The 20,222-nt window shown below is 36.4% G+C and overlaps 1 protein-coding gene across 3 annotated transcripts in view; it reads left to right on the top strand.

Annotated features, from left to right (window-relative positions):
- The window catches only part of ADAMTS19 (ADAM metallopeptidase with thrombospondin type 1 motif 19), a 150,857-nt gene that overhangs the window by 68,398 nt on the left and 62,237 nt on the right, over positions 1 to 20,222 (top strand). For all 3 annotated transcript variants that reach the window (XM_055699674.1, XM_055699672.1, XM_055699673.1), the window contains exons 8-9: positions 6,746 to 6,851; positions 19,757 to 19,897. In XM_055699674.1, coding sequence (XP_055555649.1) covers positions 6,746 to 6,851; positions 19,757 to 19,897 — 247 coding nt within the window. The remainder of the gene's footprint in view (positions 1 to 6,745; positions 6,852 to 19,756; positions 19,898 to 20,222) is intronic.

Here is a 20,222-nt window from a genome sequence, read left to right as displayed (position 1 = left end):
TGACATGTCAGCTCATTGAAATGTCAGCTGAGTAAAGTGACTGTTAAGACTAACTAAGGAAGCATAGAGAACCATAGAAGTCATAATGTTGGTCTTCTATTAACCCATGGTACACCTGGCCTTTTGACTATAACCACTTTTGTCAGAAAGACTGTATTAGAACAAGAGAAGGTAAGGTATGCAGAGGGTTCTGCTTGAGGAGTGGCTAAATGTGCTAGACCTTCTTAGTTTGTCATTGACATAGCTGATGGAGATCTAGGAAGGCATATGTAGCTTTGAATAGATGAATAGAGCTTTATGTTTGAGTTAGAATATCCTCTATGCAGTCTTCATAAAAAGAGAAAAATGTACTCTTGTACACAAGTTACACTCTGGAGCTACTTGCCATCACATTATGGACCCAAACTCTGAATGGGTTAAGGAATACTCAGATTCAGAGAATAAATGTTTTGGTGGCTGTTAAAGGTGACAGTATGGATGCAGCCTTTAGCTTAGGGGATTCCTCCAACATGTGTCAACAAAGGCCAGGAGTGGATAGGGAGGAGAATTCATTTACTGTCTCATCTGTCTATTCATCTTGAGAGAAACGTTTTCCATGCAGAGTGCATTTTAGAAGAAAACTAGTATTTTCTAGCAGTTCTGTCATCCCATCCCTGTGATAACAGGATAGACATTTGTGGACTGTTCATAAGGTGTAAAGAACTAAAGGACCTAAAACTGTACAGTCACACATTCAGAATTTGTTCATACGTTTGTGACACACACTGATATACCCTTCCTGTTTTCAGACTTTTTCTCCACGCTAAGGATTAAAGTGAAGCAGTTTTTCTGAAAGGAAGAGTAAACTTAATAGTCTATTTTGAAACATAAAATCACATTTTTATTAGATATTGATATAGTATTTTCCTGAAGCATCAGTTTTTCTCAGATGTACGTAATCATAAACTAAAAAAACAGGTGAATAATATTTGAGTTATGTTGCATAAAATGCAGCAGAAGTTGATTTGTTTATATCCCATTATTTTTTTCTGATGTCTTGCATTGGTGTGTATGTGCATTTGTATATATATATATACTTGCACATATAGGTATAGTTATCATTACTGCTGATATCCCTTACTTTGAAAAGAAAAGACCCAAATATTTCTAGGATTCTATTTGGATTCGAGACTCTGTTTGTTAACTCTGTTTTTTTGACTGCTGCTGTGTTTAAGGGCTGCTGATATACTGACGACTGACAAGATTTGTTTGTCCTGGAAATTGTCAGTGTCTGGGGCTCTTTTCAGAGCAGCTTGTGCTAATTAGACTTTTAAGTGTGGAAAAAGCTCTGTGGAAAGCTTTATTCACCTGCTTCTTAAGAAAAGTATCTGGGCTTCTAAAAAAAAAAATTTGTTACATTAGTAATGAAGTCCAATTAAGTACTATCATTTATGCTCACAGGCCCATTGATTTGCTGGTTCAAATTTAAAATACTTATGTTCAAATCAAAAGCCAGATGTACTTGGGCATTAAATTATGTTTGTGTTGCAGAGGCTTGCTAAGGTTGTGCATCATCAATAATTCAAATTAAAGTCATGCTATCAGGAATGTATCACTGCATGGCATCATCTGAAAGCTATTTTTTTTTTGAACCTTTGTGGTTCAGAGTGTTTCTGCATGTTTTCTGTCCATTTCTGGCTTACCTATATTTAATCAGTGTTCTATACTGTTATTTATGAAGCTTGGTGTAGAAATTTTATAGAAGAAAATTCTATACATAACTATTACTTATATTTATAGCATTTGCTTCAGCAGTATCAGTTTTATGTATACTAATTTAATGAAAATAGATCCATCACTTGTGAAGTTCATGAACAGTTTCAGTATTCTTGAAATTATGCTTGATGTGTATTCAATATTAATATTGTGCTTCATTAATTTACCGAGATGACAGGGAATGCAGTAGGCACTGGGAATTTGTTCTGGTTTAGTTTTTCATTTTGGTTAAATTTGACAGTTTTTACTGATAGATAGACAGCACAACAGCATAGTATCCCTAGATTCCTGAGAACATTTCATACTCCTTCATTAAAAAAGCTTTAAAATGGAAATGCTGCATATTTTTTTCCCTGAACTGTGCTATACAAATATATATGCTCTTTTCAGTTCGTTCAGCTTGTATGTGGGTTTTATGGAATTTTGATTTCATATGGACCAGAAATTCAAGTAGATTCTGCTCTTGGTCAGTATTAGAACAGATATCTGGGTGATCCCCTATTCCTCTTCATCAAAGAATATGTTACAGGAACATTTTCCTGTATTTTGTATAGTCGTTATTGCCTTCTAATCAGGGGGGGGTGGGGGTGGGGGGGGGAGGGGGCAGCGGGGAGGATAATCTCTTGGGCAGAACATTCTGTTCCCAAAACAGAAGAGCTGTGAAATAGCTCAGGAAAGTGTAGAGGTGACATCCAGGTGATATCAATGGATTAAACAGGTTGTATGTGGAAGGGCCTCTTTCTTTTTTAAAGGTATCTAAATTTAGCAAGTAGATTTTGGAGCAAGTTTGAGGGAAGGGATTCAGAATAAGCACATAGCTAATGGTTCTAAACCAAGTTTGAATGTGTTGTGAAACCAAAGAAGTTCAGAGGAAAAGAAGTTCAAATGTGCTAAGTAATTTGTGTGATTAAAACTTTCAGAATATTAACTCTATTTCATTGGATCACTACACAGGGAAAACCAATAACCATTATTTAGCATTTTACAATGCAATATTACAAATGCAGACATACTCAAGTCATACTTGCACGTGATATGGTCACTGTAAGAAAGCCATGTTTGTATATTTAACTGCATATTTTTTAATGTGATTCTGGGTTTTTTTGCTATGGAATTTTTGTTCCTGAGGTTAATGCTGGCAGTAACCTTTTAATATACGTAGTGCATTTCTGTTACGGGCAGCAGGCTACAAATGAGCAGGTAAAGCTGAAAAATTTGTTTGGATACTTCAGCTGTTAATGTGTTTTCCGTAACATCCCTCTGAGCTGAACCACAGCTTTTCAACAGAAAAGTTGTAATTTGTGCCTATGCTGAAAGAATAAATAATTTGAGGTAAGGAAGTTCATTAAGAGATGAGAAAATTCTAAAAAAAAGTTACTATATTATTTAGAATGAAATACCCATCTCTATGTGTAGCAGTAATAGCAGCCGTAATAAACCACTGCTATGACTTTGGCAAAAATTCTACTTTTCTGAAGAAGTGTGTATTTCATTTGGATATTTACATGTTTGATAAGAAAATGTAGTCCCATATGTTGCTGTTCCAGGGCACAATGGTAAAGCTTTACTCCCTTAATTGATATTGCATGTATTTTCTTCTGAATTAACTTAAGAAATAGTTATCTACAGAGTGAAGTAATTTGGATATTTTACATTTGGCAGGTATTCGTTCAGTGGTTTTTTGTTTCAAAACACAGCTTTCTTTATAGATAAATAACAGGATCCTTCCTTAAATTGTCATTGAGATGACATTACTGCTTTCTAGCCAACACTTTTCTATATGAAGTGTTTTAATTTGAAGCTGTGAATTGAGACCGTGGGGTTCACTAGGAATACCTTAATCACAACAAGGGAGCAATTGTTCTTTTTTCTTTTTTTTTCTTCTTGTGGATTTAACCTTGGAGCAGTTCCAGCTGTGTTAATAAGCCACAGGAACTTCAGTGAACATACATATATTTAAAGAAGAAATTCCTTTTCTTACCTAATGCAGACAACTAAGCAAGAGCAGCTGCTTACTGAAGTCAGTTTCGTTTTCTCTACATACGAAATTAATAACCAAGGACAAGACATGAAAATAGTTCACAGCCAGTAGTTGGCTGATTTACATCCAGTAGCTGCTGTGGGATGTGGCTTTCACATATGACGTTGACTTTGTTTAATAGCTGAAAAGTCATAAAGCATTAATTGCATTTGATTCTTTTGGACGTTTCTAGAAGCAGGAATCTAATTTGATCTAAATGAAATGCAGGTCTTATGTTTCATATGTTACACTTAAAAAGGTCAAATATAATCAATTCCCTTCAAGGAATGCCAAATATGAAAATATTATTAGTGATATATATTGAGTATTGTTGCAAATGCTTACTACTGCTGACTGCTTCATCTGCAAAATAGGTATGAAACTTGCGATGTGCATAGTTCTTTGGCAATAAACCGGGGGTCAGGCAGGATAGACAGCAACTGATAGTATTCATGTTGTTGTATGGAAAGATACTGCTAATGAACTTGAACTGCCATTTTAGAGGCCACAAGAAGGTTAGGGGACTTCTTTTCCCTGCAAAAAACTGGAGAGCATCAGACAGTTTCAGTTAGTACTTAGCATCAACAGGTGGAGAGAGGTTTGGGAGTTATCTTTCTGTAGATGCCACCAAGTTTTATCCAGCTGAGGACAGCCATCGGCAGTAGAGTGTTGGGTTAAACCCCAGCCAGAAACTAAGCACCACACAGCCACTCACTCACTCAGTCCCCACCAGTGGAATGCGGGGAGAGAATCAGAAGGCTAAAAGTGAGAAAACTTGCAGGTTGCATTGAAAACAGTTTACTAACTGAAATAAAATAATAATAAAAGTAATTGTAATGAAAAGGAAAATAACAGAGAGAAAGAAACCCAAGAAAGACAAGTGGTGCAAATGAAAGCAGTCGCTCACCACCAACAGACTGATGCCCAGTGAGTCGTCGAGCAGCAGCTCCCCCACCAACCTCCCCCCAGGTTTCATTGCTGAGCATGACATCATATGGTATGGCATATCCCCTTGGCCAGTTGGGGTCAGCTGTCCCGGCTGTGTCCCCTCCCAGGTTCCTGTGCACCCCCAGCCCGCTCGCTGGTGGGGTGGGGCGAGGGGCAGAAAAGGCCCTGACTCTGTGTAAGCGCTGCTCAGCAGTGACTGAACATCCCTGTGTTAGCAGCACGTTTCCAGCACAAATCCGAAACAGCCTCTTACCAACCACTGTGAAGAAAGTTAACCCTATCCCAGCCAAAACCAGTAAAGTAAGGAAGATATTTCTGAGCATTATGCATTATACTAATAGGAACGCCCACAACACTTCAAAATGCAGCACTGGGTTTTGTCTATAGCAAAAGTAATCTTTCTGGTTTTTTTTAGCTCTTTATAAATGCATTGGCATTGGCTGAAGTCAGAGCTCTGATGTCTGCTTCTGGTATTGTTACCAGTGCTACTACTTAGAGCTACAGTATTAAAAGCAGCTCTATCTTTTCCAGTTTGCTCATCAAAACTTGAAAGAAAATGAATGTGACTGTGGAACTAATTCCAGAGAAGTATTTTTCTTCTTATTTCGGCCACTGGAGCATAACATTTGAAATAAAACATTATGTTTCACAGTGTTTCTTAATTCTCTTTATTTTCAATGGAGTTAATATAAATGATACCTACATTTACCATGAGATGACATTTGAAGGGCTTCAGGTTTTTTGCTTTGAACATATTTTGCCTTCTTTTTTTGTATCCCAAATTACTTTTACTGCCTGCTTCGTTTTTTCTCCCTTCTTTGGAAAGAAATAGTACAAGTTGAAACATTATGCGTAATTCAAATGTAATTTGTGCTTGTTTTGTTCAGACCTCAACAGCATTTTTTGTCACATGAGTTTTGTGTCCAAAACCTTCCAGCCAGTTCTATTGAGAGCATCGCTGCCAGACTAGTGTTGGGGTTACTACTTGAATTTCATGTTGTAGATGAGGTGTTGTACTCACAGGCTGACAAATACTTGGATTGTAAGAAGAATGACTTTTATCGTGTTAACTTAGAAAGATGATTATGACTAAATTTCAAACACTGTCGAACATTTCAAACTTGACCTTTACATGCAAACATCCAGCAAACATGTTGATCCAGAGGGCACCATTCCATTGAAAGGATGTTCCTGGGAAGAAGGCCAAACACTTAAACAGCATTTTGATTGCTTACTCTGAAATTTCAAATGAGTGACAATAGGTTCCCATTAAATATATTTGTGGTCTGAAAAAAATTACCATTACCCCAGTCAAGCCGCACGTTCCTCAAGTTTTTGTAATTACAGGCATCTTACCTTTGAGAAGCTGAACTTGAACTCAAAAGCCTACCATTCAGGCTTCTATTTTTGAAAACTTAGGTTTATGTAGTAGAGGCATTATAGCCTCTGCAATTAATGCATTTGTCAAGGCTGCAGTCTCCTATGAATTCTTGTAATTCTGTGACACCTGACTCTTACACATTTTTAAAATCGTTAAAATGCTGAATGCTATATCAGTGCTTAATAGTGATAATGTAGGGGCACAGCTCTGTGCTTTGTGTTGTCTTCTTGAGTCTGTCAGAAGAAACACCTCTTCAGATTTGTGCCCTGTTGTTGTAGACATCTATTTTCATTTATAGTGGTATTGATATTTGTATATGTGTTCTATTGCATCTCATTAAGGTACCTAGCAATGCTTTTAAAGAATACATTTTCTGCACATTGCAGCCTATGTAATCAAGCAATATTACTATCTAGTAATATTATCACTGTTGCAATTTCTTTGCTACCTTTTATCCAATTTTGTGCCAAAATCAGTTGTTCTGACTTATGGGTAAGTAAACCTTTGTCAGATATCTGTTTATATATTTGAATGGCACTGACCACAATAAGGTTTCAGACGCAATTGGGGTCTATAGTGTGATTATACTATACGGTTAGTAATAATAAAAAATAATTGAATGTGGTGGTTGTGTTTCCTAGGTATAGCCTATCTGAGTGGAATGTGCAGTGAAAAACGAAAATGTATAATTGCAGAGGACAATGGTCTGAATCTCGCTTTTACCATTGCCCATGAAATGGGTCACAAGTAAGTATGTGGATAACAAACCCTAGTATATGTTAACATTAATAATATTATGGTTTGATTAATTTGATTGTGTACTTCAGGTGTTCCTTTTTTCTTTTAGGAAGGGTTTTAATTCTTATGAAACATTTGGAAAACTGTGGTTTTGTTATTAATAATTATAGTAATAGATTGATATATAGCATGTAAATTAAGAAAATATTTACAACGTGGAGTAGTATAGAAATCTTTATAGCAACAGAATAACTAGGTTAGCTGAAAGACTGGCATTGTCTAGAGGAAAAGCAGGACCCCCAAGAAGGTGGTTTTGTGCTTTTTTTTTTTGGGGGGGGGGACTGTGGTATTGTGTGTCAGATCCAACTCTGAGTAATGTTGTCAAGAAATATTTTAATGAGGTCATAAGTTGGAAGAGCCTTGATTTAATTTGTCTTTCTCAGGATAGATTCCATTAAAGTGTATAATAATCATTGGTCATCGCAACATTAATATTTTTTCCTCCCCTTAACAGATAAGGATGACAAAGAAAGGTAACTATCCTTCACAATTGAATTAGATGTTTGTACTCATTCCATGAGGAATACTTTGAATGTTGCAATAATTAAATTTGTTATATCCTTCACAATTGAATTAGATGTTTGTACTCATTCCATGAGGAATACTTTGAATGTTGCAATAATTAAATTTGTTAGAGTTGTGTTTAATTCTTGACTTCAGGACTTGTTAAAGATGATAACACATATAAATATAAAAATATTTGAAGACAAACATTTGAATGAATGTCAGATTGAAAAGAACTTCAAGAGGTTGAAATGTACCTAGAGTATTTCTCACAGAGATTTGTCTTGCTCATTCTTAAATGTCTCAGAAACAGAGATTAAATATTCATCACCCAGACCAAAAGTCATAAATCTTTTTTCAACATATAATGTTTTCTAGAAATTTTTCACAAACTCTTTCAGAATCTTGAAGTCATTTAACTATTAGCTTCTTTTTTTATGTAATATCTTTAACCATTCCAGTTGGTCTTGTTGTGAAGAGAGTCCTATTCAGCAGCATAGGAGAAGCAAAAACTTTCTCAAAGATTTTGCCTCTAAAAGTATAAATAAAAAACCCTTAATTTTTTTGTCTTCTGTACATCAAATAATTTACTTGCCCATAAATGATCATTCAAATAGACTCAAAATGTATGCAGTATAGACTTTGCTGATTTTCATTGATCAGCCTGAGAACATAAACAAACAAATAAATTCACAATACATTGTTTTGATCAGTATAAAAGTACCTTTGAAAAAGACAATAGTTTTCTTTTGGAGGGCTTGTTTTTATACACCAAACTCTGTGCTGTTATCTGTATATTTGAAATCCATTTGCCTCTGGTAAAATTTTATGATCATTTGCAAACTCAGAATAATTTTGGAAATCTCTGTCATAGCCATCATTTGCATAATTGCAGGTATACTCCCTGCACTGAAACCTAGGTTTGCTTGTACAGGAACAAAGCTGAAGAATTACAGCTGATTATAGCACATAATTCAATACATTGCTATTTATTAAGTATTGTATTATGGTTGTCTTAGTTTTTCCAATTAAAACAGAAATATTCTCAATGAAATACAGTGGCAAACTAAACCTTACTTTGAAGTATGAAGTGTCTTTGTTCTAGCCATATATATCTGAAAGCAGTGATCTTTTAACGACATTGTGAATTAATGTTGGAAGTTAACAATTCATTTCTGACCTCCATCTTGAAATCGGTCAATCCAGGAGGCTCCTGGAATACATTGGCGATAACTTCCTTTTCTAAGTGACAGAGGAGCCAATGAGGAGAGGTGCTATACTGGACCTTGCTCTCACCAGCAAGGAGGGGCTCATGGGGAATGTGAAGCTCAAGGGCAGCCTTGGCTGCAGTGACCATGAAATGGCAGGGTCCAAGATCCTTAAGGCAGCAAGGAACGTGCTCAGCAAGCTCACTGCCCTGGACTTCAGGAGAGCAACCTTTGGCCTCTTCAGGGATCTGTTTGGTAGAGTATCATGGGATAAAGCCCTGGAGGGAAGATGGGCCCAAAAAGCTGGTTAATATTCAAGCAGCACCTCCCCCAAGATCAGGAGCAATGCATCCCAACAAGAATGAGGTCAGGCAAAAATGCCAGGAGGCCTGGATGGATGAACAAGGAGCTCCTGGACAAACCTGAACACAAAACAAAATCCTACAGAGCGTGGAAGCAAGATTACCCTGGGAGGAATTGTCCAAGCAGCCAGGGACCAGGTTAGAAAAGCTAAAGCCCTGATAGAATTAAATCTGGCCAGGGACATCAAGGGCAGCAAGAAAAGCTTCTATAGGTACATCGCTGATAGAAGGAAGGCTAGGGAAAATGTGGACCCCATCTGGAAGGAGAGGGGAGATCTGGTTACCTGAGACGGGGAGGATGCTGAGGGTACTCAATGACTTTTTTGTCTCGTTCTTCACTGGCAAGTGGTCCTGCCGCACTGCAGAAGACAAAGGCAGCAACTGAGAAAATGAAGAACTGCCTGCGGTAGGAAAAGATCAAGTTCAAGAACATCTAAAGAATGTGAAGGTACGCAAGTCCATAGGTCCTGATGAGATAAATCTGCAGTCCTGAGGGAACTGGCAGATGAGGTGGTTAAGCCACTCTCCATCATATTTGAAAAGTCATGGCAGTCTGGTGAAGTTTTTAGTGACTGTAAAAGGGGAAACAAAACTCTCATATTTAAGAAAAGAAAAAAGGAAGATCCAGGGAACTATAGGCCAGTCAGTCTCATGTCTGTTCCTGGCAAGATCACGGAGCAGATCCTCCTGGAAACTATGTTAAGGCACATTGAAAATAAGGAGGTGACGGGACAGCCAGCATGGCTTGACTAAGGGCAAGTTGTGCCTGACAAATCTGGTGGCCTTCTACAATGGGATTACAGTGTTAGTGGATGAGGGAAGGGTGACTGATGTCATCTATCTGGACTTCTGCAAAGCTTTTGACGCTGCCCTGCATGACATCCTTGTCTCTAAACTGGAGAGATGTGGATTTGACAGACGGACTGCTCTGTGGATAAGGAAATGGCTGGAGGGTTGTACACAAAATGTTGTGGTCAGCAGCTTGATGTCCAAGTGGAGACCAGTGTCAAGTGAAATTCCTCAGCGGTCAGTACTGGGATCGGCATTGTTTAACATCATTGTTGGTGACATGGACAGTGGGATTGCGGGCACTCTCAACAAGTTTGCCAAAGACACCAAGCTGTGTGGTGTGGTCAGCATGCTGGAGGGAAGGGTTGCCGTCCAGAGGCACCTTGACAGGCTTCACAGTTCCACTCATGCAAACCTCATGAAATTCAACAAGGCTAAGTGCAAGGTCCTGCATGTGCGTTGAGGCAATCCCAAGCACGAGTACAGGCTGAACAGAAAATGGACTGAGAGCAGCCCTGAGAAGGACTTGCGGGTGCTTGTTGGATGAAAAGCTCAGCGTGGCCCAACAATGTGTGCTTGCAGTCCAGAAACTTAACAGAATCCTGGGCTGCATCAGAAGTGTGACCAGCAGGTTGAGGGAGGTGATTCTCTCCCTCTGCTCTGTTTCCATGATACCCCACCTGCAGCATTGCATTCAGTTCTGGGGCCCCAACAAAAGAAGGACATTGGAGGAGGGTCACAAAGGTGATCAGAGGGATGGAGCACCTCTTCTGTGAAGACAGGCTAAAGCGGCTGGTGTGGATCAGCCTGGAGAAGAGAAGATTGCAGTGAGACCTTATTGGAGCCTTCCAGTACCTAAAGAGGGCCTGCAAGAAAGCTGGAGAAGGACTTTTGACAAGGGCATCAAGTGATAGGACAAGGGGTAATGGCTTAAAACTGAAAGAGGGTAGATTTAGATTAGGTACTAGGGAGCAATTCCTCACTATGAGGCTGGTGAGCCCCTGGAAGAGGTTGTGCAGAGAAGTTGTGGATGCCCCATCCCTGAAGGAGTTCTAGGCCAGTTGGATGGGGTTTTGAGCAACCTGGTCCAGTGGAAGGTGTCCCTGCTCATAGCAGCCAGGGTGGATCTAAATGATCTTTAAGGTCTCTTCTGACCCAAACCACCCAATAATTAGAGCACCAGTTACTCCATGCATTTTTGTTATCGTGTTCCAAAATATGATAACAGAACAGAACACAATAAAATCAACAAAAGTAATAAAGTATAATTTCAGAATTGAATTTGTGTTTTAGAAGGAGCAAGATTAGTACATGGAAAGCAAAGGTATCATTTAGGTTTGATAGAAGACCTTGCATCTTGAAAATCATTGAATCACAAGTGTAATGAGAAACTTCAGGAGCAGTAGTGGTCACTTCCACTAATAAAATTGTGCAGGCTAGGATTCATATTTGTAAGGATCACTAAATATAGGCATTTGGCACATGGAATTTTGTCTCAGATGTTATGTCAAAGTGTTCATTTAACATTTATTTTGACACCTCATTGTTCAGCTGTGAGAGAAAGAATGAAGCCTTGCTTGATACCTGGGTAGATATTCATACAGACCACACTGTTTATATTTTAATGACTCTTCTATCTCGAGAAAGAAACGTAGAGAGGTTTTACAGGACAGTGACACTGTTTTACTCTTTTCAAAATACCTATCTGTGGAGTATACCAAGAATTTTGATTCTTCTACCAGTTAGTCCAGCAACTGTCTCAAAGGGTAGCTTCACCAGGAAAGGGTTTTGGGGGGGATTCATTTGGAAAAAAATGGAAAAAAACTTTCTGTCCACTTTGTCAGTGACAGCAGTCTTTCTTATGCATGATAAAAAGAGTCCTTCCCCTTCCATGTGCCTTCCCCTTTTCTGGGACAGACTGCAAAGGCAGTTTTTAATTCCTACTACCACATGATAAGCATAGCTTACTGTTGTTTTCCCAGACAGGGAAATGTGTCTATATTAGGATAGAATTGTTGGTACCTTTATTAACAGAATACATCTTTTATTACTGAAAACACAATTTAGATGAACAGTCCATGATTTGAATCACACTGCTGAAATTACCTGATTCCATAGGATCTTTCTTTTCATAAAGGAGATAGTTGACTTCTAGCCATGCAACATATTGTCCTGTTCTTATTTGCATAATTATTTAATTAATTTTATTTTAGATTCCAGAATGTGGTGTAAGAATTTTTTTAGAATAAATTAGAAAGTAAACAAGTGACACTTTAATGGTGTTTTACCACAAAGGAAAAAAAAAGGACTTTCTATCTGTAGTGCAATTTTCTGCTCTGAGAAGAGAGATTAATTTTTCTGCATGCTTAGAATATTTTAGTTCATTCAGAAATTAATAATAAATGCAATAATAGATGATCTCATGACAGTGAACCAGAGTATGAAATTTTTACTACTTTTTACAGAGAAATGACTACGTTTCTCTGCAGTTTGTGGATAGCTCCATAAAACATGGATATATTTTTATATTATTTTTAATATATTTTTACTATCTGTGGTAAAAATTTCTGTGCTGTTTGTTCAAAAATGTTCACTTTACAGGAAATTTTATCTATAAAGCATAGTTAGTACCGATTTAATAAGAAACTACTTTTATTGAATTTACTCTTAACAAGAAAGATACAATGCTTTTCTTAGTTATTGTTTTGATAAAAGGTAATAGGGAGTTTTCAATTTGTATTGCATTTCAGCATTACATATTCTTTATTTCAATCATCCCAGTAGTTTCATCACAAATACTGCCCTTTTTTCTGTTAGACTAGGAAAAGAATCCATAAGATAACTGTTCAAAGTTATTGCAACAAAAATCCACAGTGCATGGACTGATTTGTAAAGCTTTTTTTTTAAAGCGTCTCTCTCTCTCTCTCTCTCTCTCTCTCTCTCTCTCTCTCTCCCCCCTATTTTTTTGATGTTCAATACAAGCAGGACATTTAATACATCTCCAACAGTAGTAAATAGAAAGCAATGGCAAAAAAATAGCATGGTCCCAAAAGGGCAGTCACAAGGTCCTTGAGATCACCTTAGATTCTGTCATTCGGTTTTCATGTTTTAGTACGCGAGTTCTTTAAAAATGGATAGTCTCTGTCTCTGGTCTTCTTGCATGCATATTGAAGTAGGTGTCTGTGTTCCACAGTCATGAAGTTATGCTGATTTAAATCAGCCTAGAAGCTTACTGGGCAGATGGATATATCATACCAAACTTCCCAGTGGTCTGGAAATCGTCCAACAAAATGCACTTGAAATTAGAGATGACAGAAAAGGATGCAGTTTATTACATGCTTTGCATTTCCATTTACTCTTACTCTCAAAATTTATATGGTGATTGAAAACCATGAGAAAAAATAGTTTTGCTTAGTCCAATTCTAGGAAGAGTCAGAGGCTGAAGAAAGATCTTATTTTATGCAAACATATCAGAAGAATGCCTAGCAGAAATCAAATCTCATTAGCTTTTTGCTGGTAGCTAGACAGGCAAAGAGAAAAGCAGCTCAGGAAGAAATGAAGCACTGAGGCAATGAAATAGCACTGCATCAGCATTTTTAGTGAGTTAAAAAGATACAGTAGTTTTGTACTTTAAATTTAGATTAGTCAGTTCTTTCTCTCGTGAGGTATCAAGGTGTCCATTTCTGCCAGATTATAATATTCCAAGATGGATTTATAGTTTATTTTCCTTAGTATAACATTTGTAAACTGAACAGTTAGTAACTGAACAACAGCCTTACAGGAGGCATAGGCTTACCTGATAGTCTGATATATTTAAAATAGCTGTGAAAAAGTTGGCAAAAGATCATAATAGTTTCAGTGTTTTTTTGTTAATAAGGAAACTTTTTTTTTGTCTATTCACTAAGTACATGATAGCTCAAAGTATTTTTCCTCATGGCATATTTTCTTCAATTTGAAGAAATGTTCTGTGTAAAATTTTTCCCTTGGCATAAGATTAAACCATAGACATAAACCATAGACTTAATTGTTTATCTTGAAATACTGCAGTTTGCAGGATGGGTATTGTATTTGCCATAAATTAATACTTTTCCTGTATTATATACTCTCTGTAAAAAACATCAGCAAGGGGCAATATGTATCTTCGTTATGATGCCTAATACATCTGTCGCATCAAAGCTTTACATTATTTATATACTTCAGTCAAAGGACCATGACACAGTCCTATGTCTACATCTTCTTGAAGCATGATGGTAAAAGTGTTGGAGTAGTAAAGAAAGTAGCTGTTTAGCAAAAGTTACAAACTCAGCTGGATAGTAGCATGCAGTATATGTATAATTATAGGTATAGTAGTGTACATGTATTTTTTACCCAGTTGTTTTAAGATTGAAAATGTAATCTGAGTTGCCAACATCCTGGAGACCAAACAATAATTCACAGAAGAGAAATATTAATTGGCTAAATGTATCTCTTTTGATATTTTTTTTTTCTTTTCATCATCAAATTATTAACAAGAAGATTGAGCTTTCCTTGTCCAGCAGATGCTTCCTTCGAAGACAAAGTTTTTCCAAAAGAAATAATCTTCTACCTTTTAACATTGTATTTTTTCTGTAGCTGGGTTTCTTGCCTTTCAATTCACTTTAAGATAAATAATTCATTTACAAGTAGAAGCATGTGTCTTATGCCATTTATGCAATGGTCTGTGAAGCCCTTGTATGTTTTTAAACACTTATTAAAAAGTCATACTAACTGGGATGTTAAAAAAGGCAAATTACATATATCAATACATTTTTTGCGTTAATACTTTAAAATAGCTTATAGAAATCAGCTACTTACCTGTTATTTATATCATTTTCTCTGTAAAGATAGCAGCGTGATAAAATTTTTTTGTCAAAAAAGTGTGATACAAGTGCTAACAAAGTAGTGCAGATTCCGTCTCCCTGTCTGTGATAGTCAAATGAATGCTGTTATTTTCACTTATCAAATAGATCCTTGTGATAGTGTTACATGGAAAATTTCAGATTAGAGAGATTGTTGGAACAGTCATTGTACTGTTAAATGCCACATAAGCTTTTAAATCTTGTCATTTCCAAGTCCATAGTTTAAGAAGTTTTGTTTGTTCTAACATAGTATGGCAGTATTGCACATACTGATGACAAAAAGGAAAAGGAGAAATAAGAGGGAGGATAACGCTGTGGTTAATAATGCTTTTTAGTTGTTGTTGGGGGGTTTAAATTGGTACAATCCATTATATATCTGTGATTTATTTTCTAGAATTGAAAAAAAAATCAGTAGGATAATAATTGCAGTAAATGTACAAATGCTATATAGCAACCATTTATAAAAAAATAATTTTGAAAGAAATCAGGTGGCACCCTGATCCCATCTACATACAGGTATAAGCTGGCAGCTGCATTCAGAGGTTTACTATTTCCTTCACAAAGGGAAAGTTTTTTGGATAGTTTTCATTCTGTTCTGGGCTTAAATTAGTACCATTATTCTGGAACTGCAGTTTACATTCATCATTCCTCTGCTGCTTTTATCTCTTGAATTGAACTGTTACCTTCTAGGATTTGGGAATTTATTTATTATACTTAATATTTAACAACCTACTTCTGGTTCCTTCAGAACTTGCACTTACAGTTTTCCTAATCCATGTCTTATTTCCTAACTTGTCTCAATGTTAGTGACTGTAAAACACAAAGCAGTAGCAGTTCTTTTTAATCTTTTTAATTCTAGTTTTTTATGATTTGCAGATGGACCTAAATGTATTCTCCACATCTAGCTGAACTCACCCAATTAATTATTCCTATATTAAGTTTTTGCTACTACTTTGTCTTTGTGCCTGCATTGCCTGTTTCTAGTTCAACAGCATCATTCTTGTTCAGCTGCACTACCATGCCTTTGAGTGGAATGTGATGGTGATAACCAGGTCATCATCTACCATTTGCAAAGTGCATTAAAATAATTAATCACTAATCAAAAGCTTTCCACCTGGAAGACTGTGGTGTCACTGAGCAAATTCATGATGCCATGAATGTTGCATATGTAGGAAAATTTTGGAGTCTTACAGTGGCAAGAAATATAAAATAGCACTTCACAATTCAGGCCTGATTATTTCCAGAAGGTGTGTGTATAGCCTTATTTAACTTATTTAAATATACCATAATGACTGAGGACCCTTTGTTGAGACTTAAAAGAGCTTTTATGTCTTAAAACTTGGCTATAATAAAATCAAATCAAAGTGTGGTACTCGGTAATTTTTCAATATGTGCATTAACACTGGAATGCGTTTTGTGCCTGTAAGCATATAACCTATTCCCTTGATGACAGGAGAGATGCTGTCATCTATCTTGAATCCAGCTCTATGCATATAATTACAGCAGTAGTCAACTGTAAAAGAATTACTCTTTAATTGAAAAATGGAACTAATATTTGTCTCCTACTATTGGTGGCCTGAGTTGTTAATTCTGACTTCTAAGCACAGAGAGGTTAGAGATTTTTCTTTGTACTGTTCCTACTGCATATTAAACACCAATAGGGGTCATCTTCAAAATTTAGTAGAGATTGTTCTGACTTCCTGCATATCACAAAAAAAAAACCCCAAACCAAACCTGGCTGTGTTTTTTAAACAAGTTTTAGAGGTTTTATTAAATAAAAATATTTTTTCAGTTGACTTGACAACCGTGTATAATGTCAGTGGGGTTTATTTGACCAAGGCTCTTTGTCAAAATACTTTTAAACTGAGATTATTAAAATACAGTTTAGTTGCATAGTGTGAGTTGAAATATTACTAATATTTTAGTTAGGGAATGCATTCCACGGGACGATTCCTGCTTTCATATTGTATCTGCTCTTACACAGTCTTTAACTAGAATGGGTGGAGCATTTTTATATACCAGTGAAAAAATAACACTTCTGTTCTTAAAACAGATTTTGATGTATTTCCATATAGATACGATCTACTACTTGCTAAAGTGCAGCATCCTCATCTTTGTTAATTATGGGTTTTTTCATACTATTATAAAAGTTATCCTCTTACTCTTGTCTTCCTCCCACTTACACATGGTGTTGTTTTACCTTGCATGATGTTGAATGATCACAGCTGTGGGAGAAAAGAGCTTATAGACAGACAGGGCAATGTGCCCAGTGCTAGCATAATAAATTCTGTAGGAAGAGCACAGAACAGCCCCCCACACAAACACAGTTTCTGCTGTGCTTTTGTTTCAGTGAAGGGATGTAGTCTCTTTTGCGTAGACGGTACAGCAAGGAAGACTAGAAAATTCCATGACCACCAGTGTGAGCATCAAATATTGTTATATCCTTGCTTGTTAATGAGGAAGTAGATATATGTGCTTGCACTACTTACTCTTTTGCTGGATAGGGAGATAGCAATGACCGTTCAACTTTCTTTCACCACACATATAATGTGATCTGGTGGAAGAAATCAGAAGTTAGTACTACTGCATATCTACTTTTATGTGCTCTTGTAATTGATACGAGGTCAGATAGAAGTAGATAGTCATTACCATGCTATAGAAGAGATCAGTGGTACATACTGAGGAAAAGATTTCTGAGAATGTTTAAGTGCACATTCTGTTGTTACTTTAGCATACCCTTCACATATTGTCTTGCAATTTAATCAGTTGATGTTCACATAATGACTTGTACTTTCCTTTTAAAGTAGCTGTTCATTCTGGTAGTTGAAGGCTTCAATAGTGTTCTTCACTGCTTCCCGGGTATTTTGTTAGGTGTACTTAATTTGGAGATGGAAGTGCATTGAGGAATGAATACCATTGAATTAATGTAGGTATTTTGAACTGCATTTGGATATCAAAGCAGAACAGAAGTATTCTAAAAGTATAGCAGCTGAAGTACTAGAAGATGGTTGGATTTATTTTTTTTTTTTTATTAATGCTTAATGTTGCTGATATACACAGTTGTTAAAAGTACATTTTTTACCACATCTTAACTTAAAAGGCAATGTTGTCCTCAGCATTCATGTACTAATAGACTGTACAGAATGCTTCTGTGGTAATAGATTGGAAAAAAAGGTTACACTACTGTTTGTATGTAATGGTGGCTAGTGGAATTGGGTTTTGAAACAGCAAAGATCTTGGTTCAGCTCAGCACACATTTTTCTGGGTGATTTTACAGACTAATTTGTGACAACGTCTGACTTCAAGAATTGCTCTGCAGAGTGAATGGGAAATAATAGTAATCAGAAATTATTTGGGGGGAGGGTATTTCTAATTTTTAAAAAATGTTTTAAATATCACATAAATGTGTTAATTCCCACTGCATAAATGGGAGCCATTGATTCTATAATAATTTGTATCAACAAGATTTTGTGTACTTGTATATTGTAAATGCTTTATTTCAAACCATAGTGTATATATGATACTGATAAATGAGTACTTTTGCAGTAGAGTTGTAAGCAAAATCTATTTCTTGTGCAGGCAGAAAACTGTCATTAGACTTTCTGTGTCTTCTTCCATAGTTCTAGTGGCTATAACTATGGAGATAAGAACATCTTAAATTCTGCATGTGAGGCATGTAAGGAAGCAAGAAACGTGCAAAGTCATTTTCAAGTAGTTGTTTTGTCCCGTTCAGACAGTTCAGGAAAAGGCAGAAGCTAAGATGAGAATCAGAAAGATTTGTTTCGCAACTAACAAAATTACCCAATTCCTGCAGAGGCAGCTGTTCCAGTGCTCCAGGTTGTGGGGTGTAAATGTCTCTGTGAAAGACTGACACTCTGATAGGGAAGATAAAGCCCTACACAGCCTTTAAATCCATTTCATTAGTAAACATAAGGTATTGCATCTTGTAAAACAAAACAGAATTTGATCTAGTCATGGGGGGGTTTGGGGATAGAAAAGAAAAGTGAACTGGTGTTTTTGGTGGCAGGTGGCAGACCTCTTTTGCCCTTTGGCACTGCAGTGTTGTGAAATATGGAGAAGCATGATGTACTCCAGTTTTTCTACAAAAGTGGCAAACTTCTATCTGTGCAGTCTCTAAGCAATTTGACTGCTCTTTGGCTGAAGGAATCAAAACAAGGTATAAAGCTTTATTCACTGTAAAGTTTTGCTTTTCTGCAGGGCAGACTAGGGCTGCAAAATTCCAGCACTGCTGTGAATCAAGTGCTCTGCAAAGTAGTCCCACGCTCATTTACAAATCTTCAAAACCAGCTGAGAGTATTTAGTTTCTCTTAATGCCAGTCCACTTTGTGTGGATACTTAACGTATCCACTTAGCTAATTTTGAAAACTTTAGTTTTATTTAAATCTACCTTCTTTCTTCCTCACTGTTTGCTGGTTGTGTAAATGAGAGTGGACAGTGAGCTTTCAGTTAAAGCAGAAACTTCAAGGAGATTTTTCATAGAATTTTTCATTTCAGTGCCCTGTGTGAGAACTCACTGGAATGCCTACAATGTTAAGTCTTTAAAAGCAAAATCCATTGAATTGCTTCCTCAGTGTTATTTCTAACAGTAGATTTAGGTGATTTTTTTTAGATACAATAATAATACATTAAACTAGTAAGCATTTTACTATTCTATAAAATTTCAGCAAACCAGTTCCGTATGGAATTAAGATAGAGTCACTGCCAAAATACTGAATGATTCACTGATCTCAGAAAGTAAATTCCCAGTATTTTTGTTACCCATTAGCGAGAGAAGTACAGTTCTTTAAGCCTAAAGTAGTTGTGCAGTTCTGAACATTCAAAAAGTTGTCTAAAGTGTATACTGAACAGCTGATTAGTATGTAATATTTCTCATCAAATGAATGAGGCTTCACTTTCACCTCCAGGATAGAACTGTGCTCCTTACACAGTTCAGGTAATTCTGTGAAAGGTGTGGAAAAAAAATCAAGAGAGATTTCGTGTAATATACATGAGGTTTTCATAGCCTCTTGCAAGTGTTTTAACTTACAAACATTTAGAAAACAACTTGTTATTTTGTTGTGCTTTGGTTTACTTTTAATAACTTCAAAATTCAGCATGGGGATCAACCACGACAATGACCACCCATCCTGTGCAGATGGCCTCCACATCATGTCTGGGGAGTGGATTAAAGGACAGAATCTTGGGGATGTTTCGTGGTCTCGGTGCAGCAGGGAAGATCTGGAAAGATTTCTCAGGTATATCATTCAAGAAAAAGAACTCTTACTGCATGTCATGTATAAATAGTTGCATAAATATCCTGAAATAATAAGTTTTCAATATTTTTTTACCACTTCTGTGGGAGATTTGTGTTTGCATAATCCATTAGAATAATCTAAGTAATCATGAACTGTGTAGCACTTGACTGATTAAAATCTGTTTTCAGCAAATACTTGTATTTTTATATTTTCATCTGTTAATTATATATACATTATACATGTATATAACTTTATACATGTGTAAATATGTTTTTAAAATATTAAGATGCTGTGTATTGAGGACTATTGGACACTGAGTGACCTA

This window comes from Falco cherrug, chromosome Z, assembly GCF_023634085.1.
Source record: "Falco cherrug isolate bFalChe1 chromosome Z, bFalChe1.pri, whole genome shotgun sequence".
NCBI lineage: Eukaryota > Metazoa > Chordata > Aves > Falconiformes > Falconidae > Falco > Falco cherrug.
The sequence above is the reverse complement of the archived record's forward strand: the minus strand, read 5'-3'. Positions and strand labels throughout refer to the sequence as shown.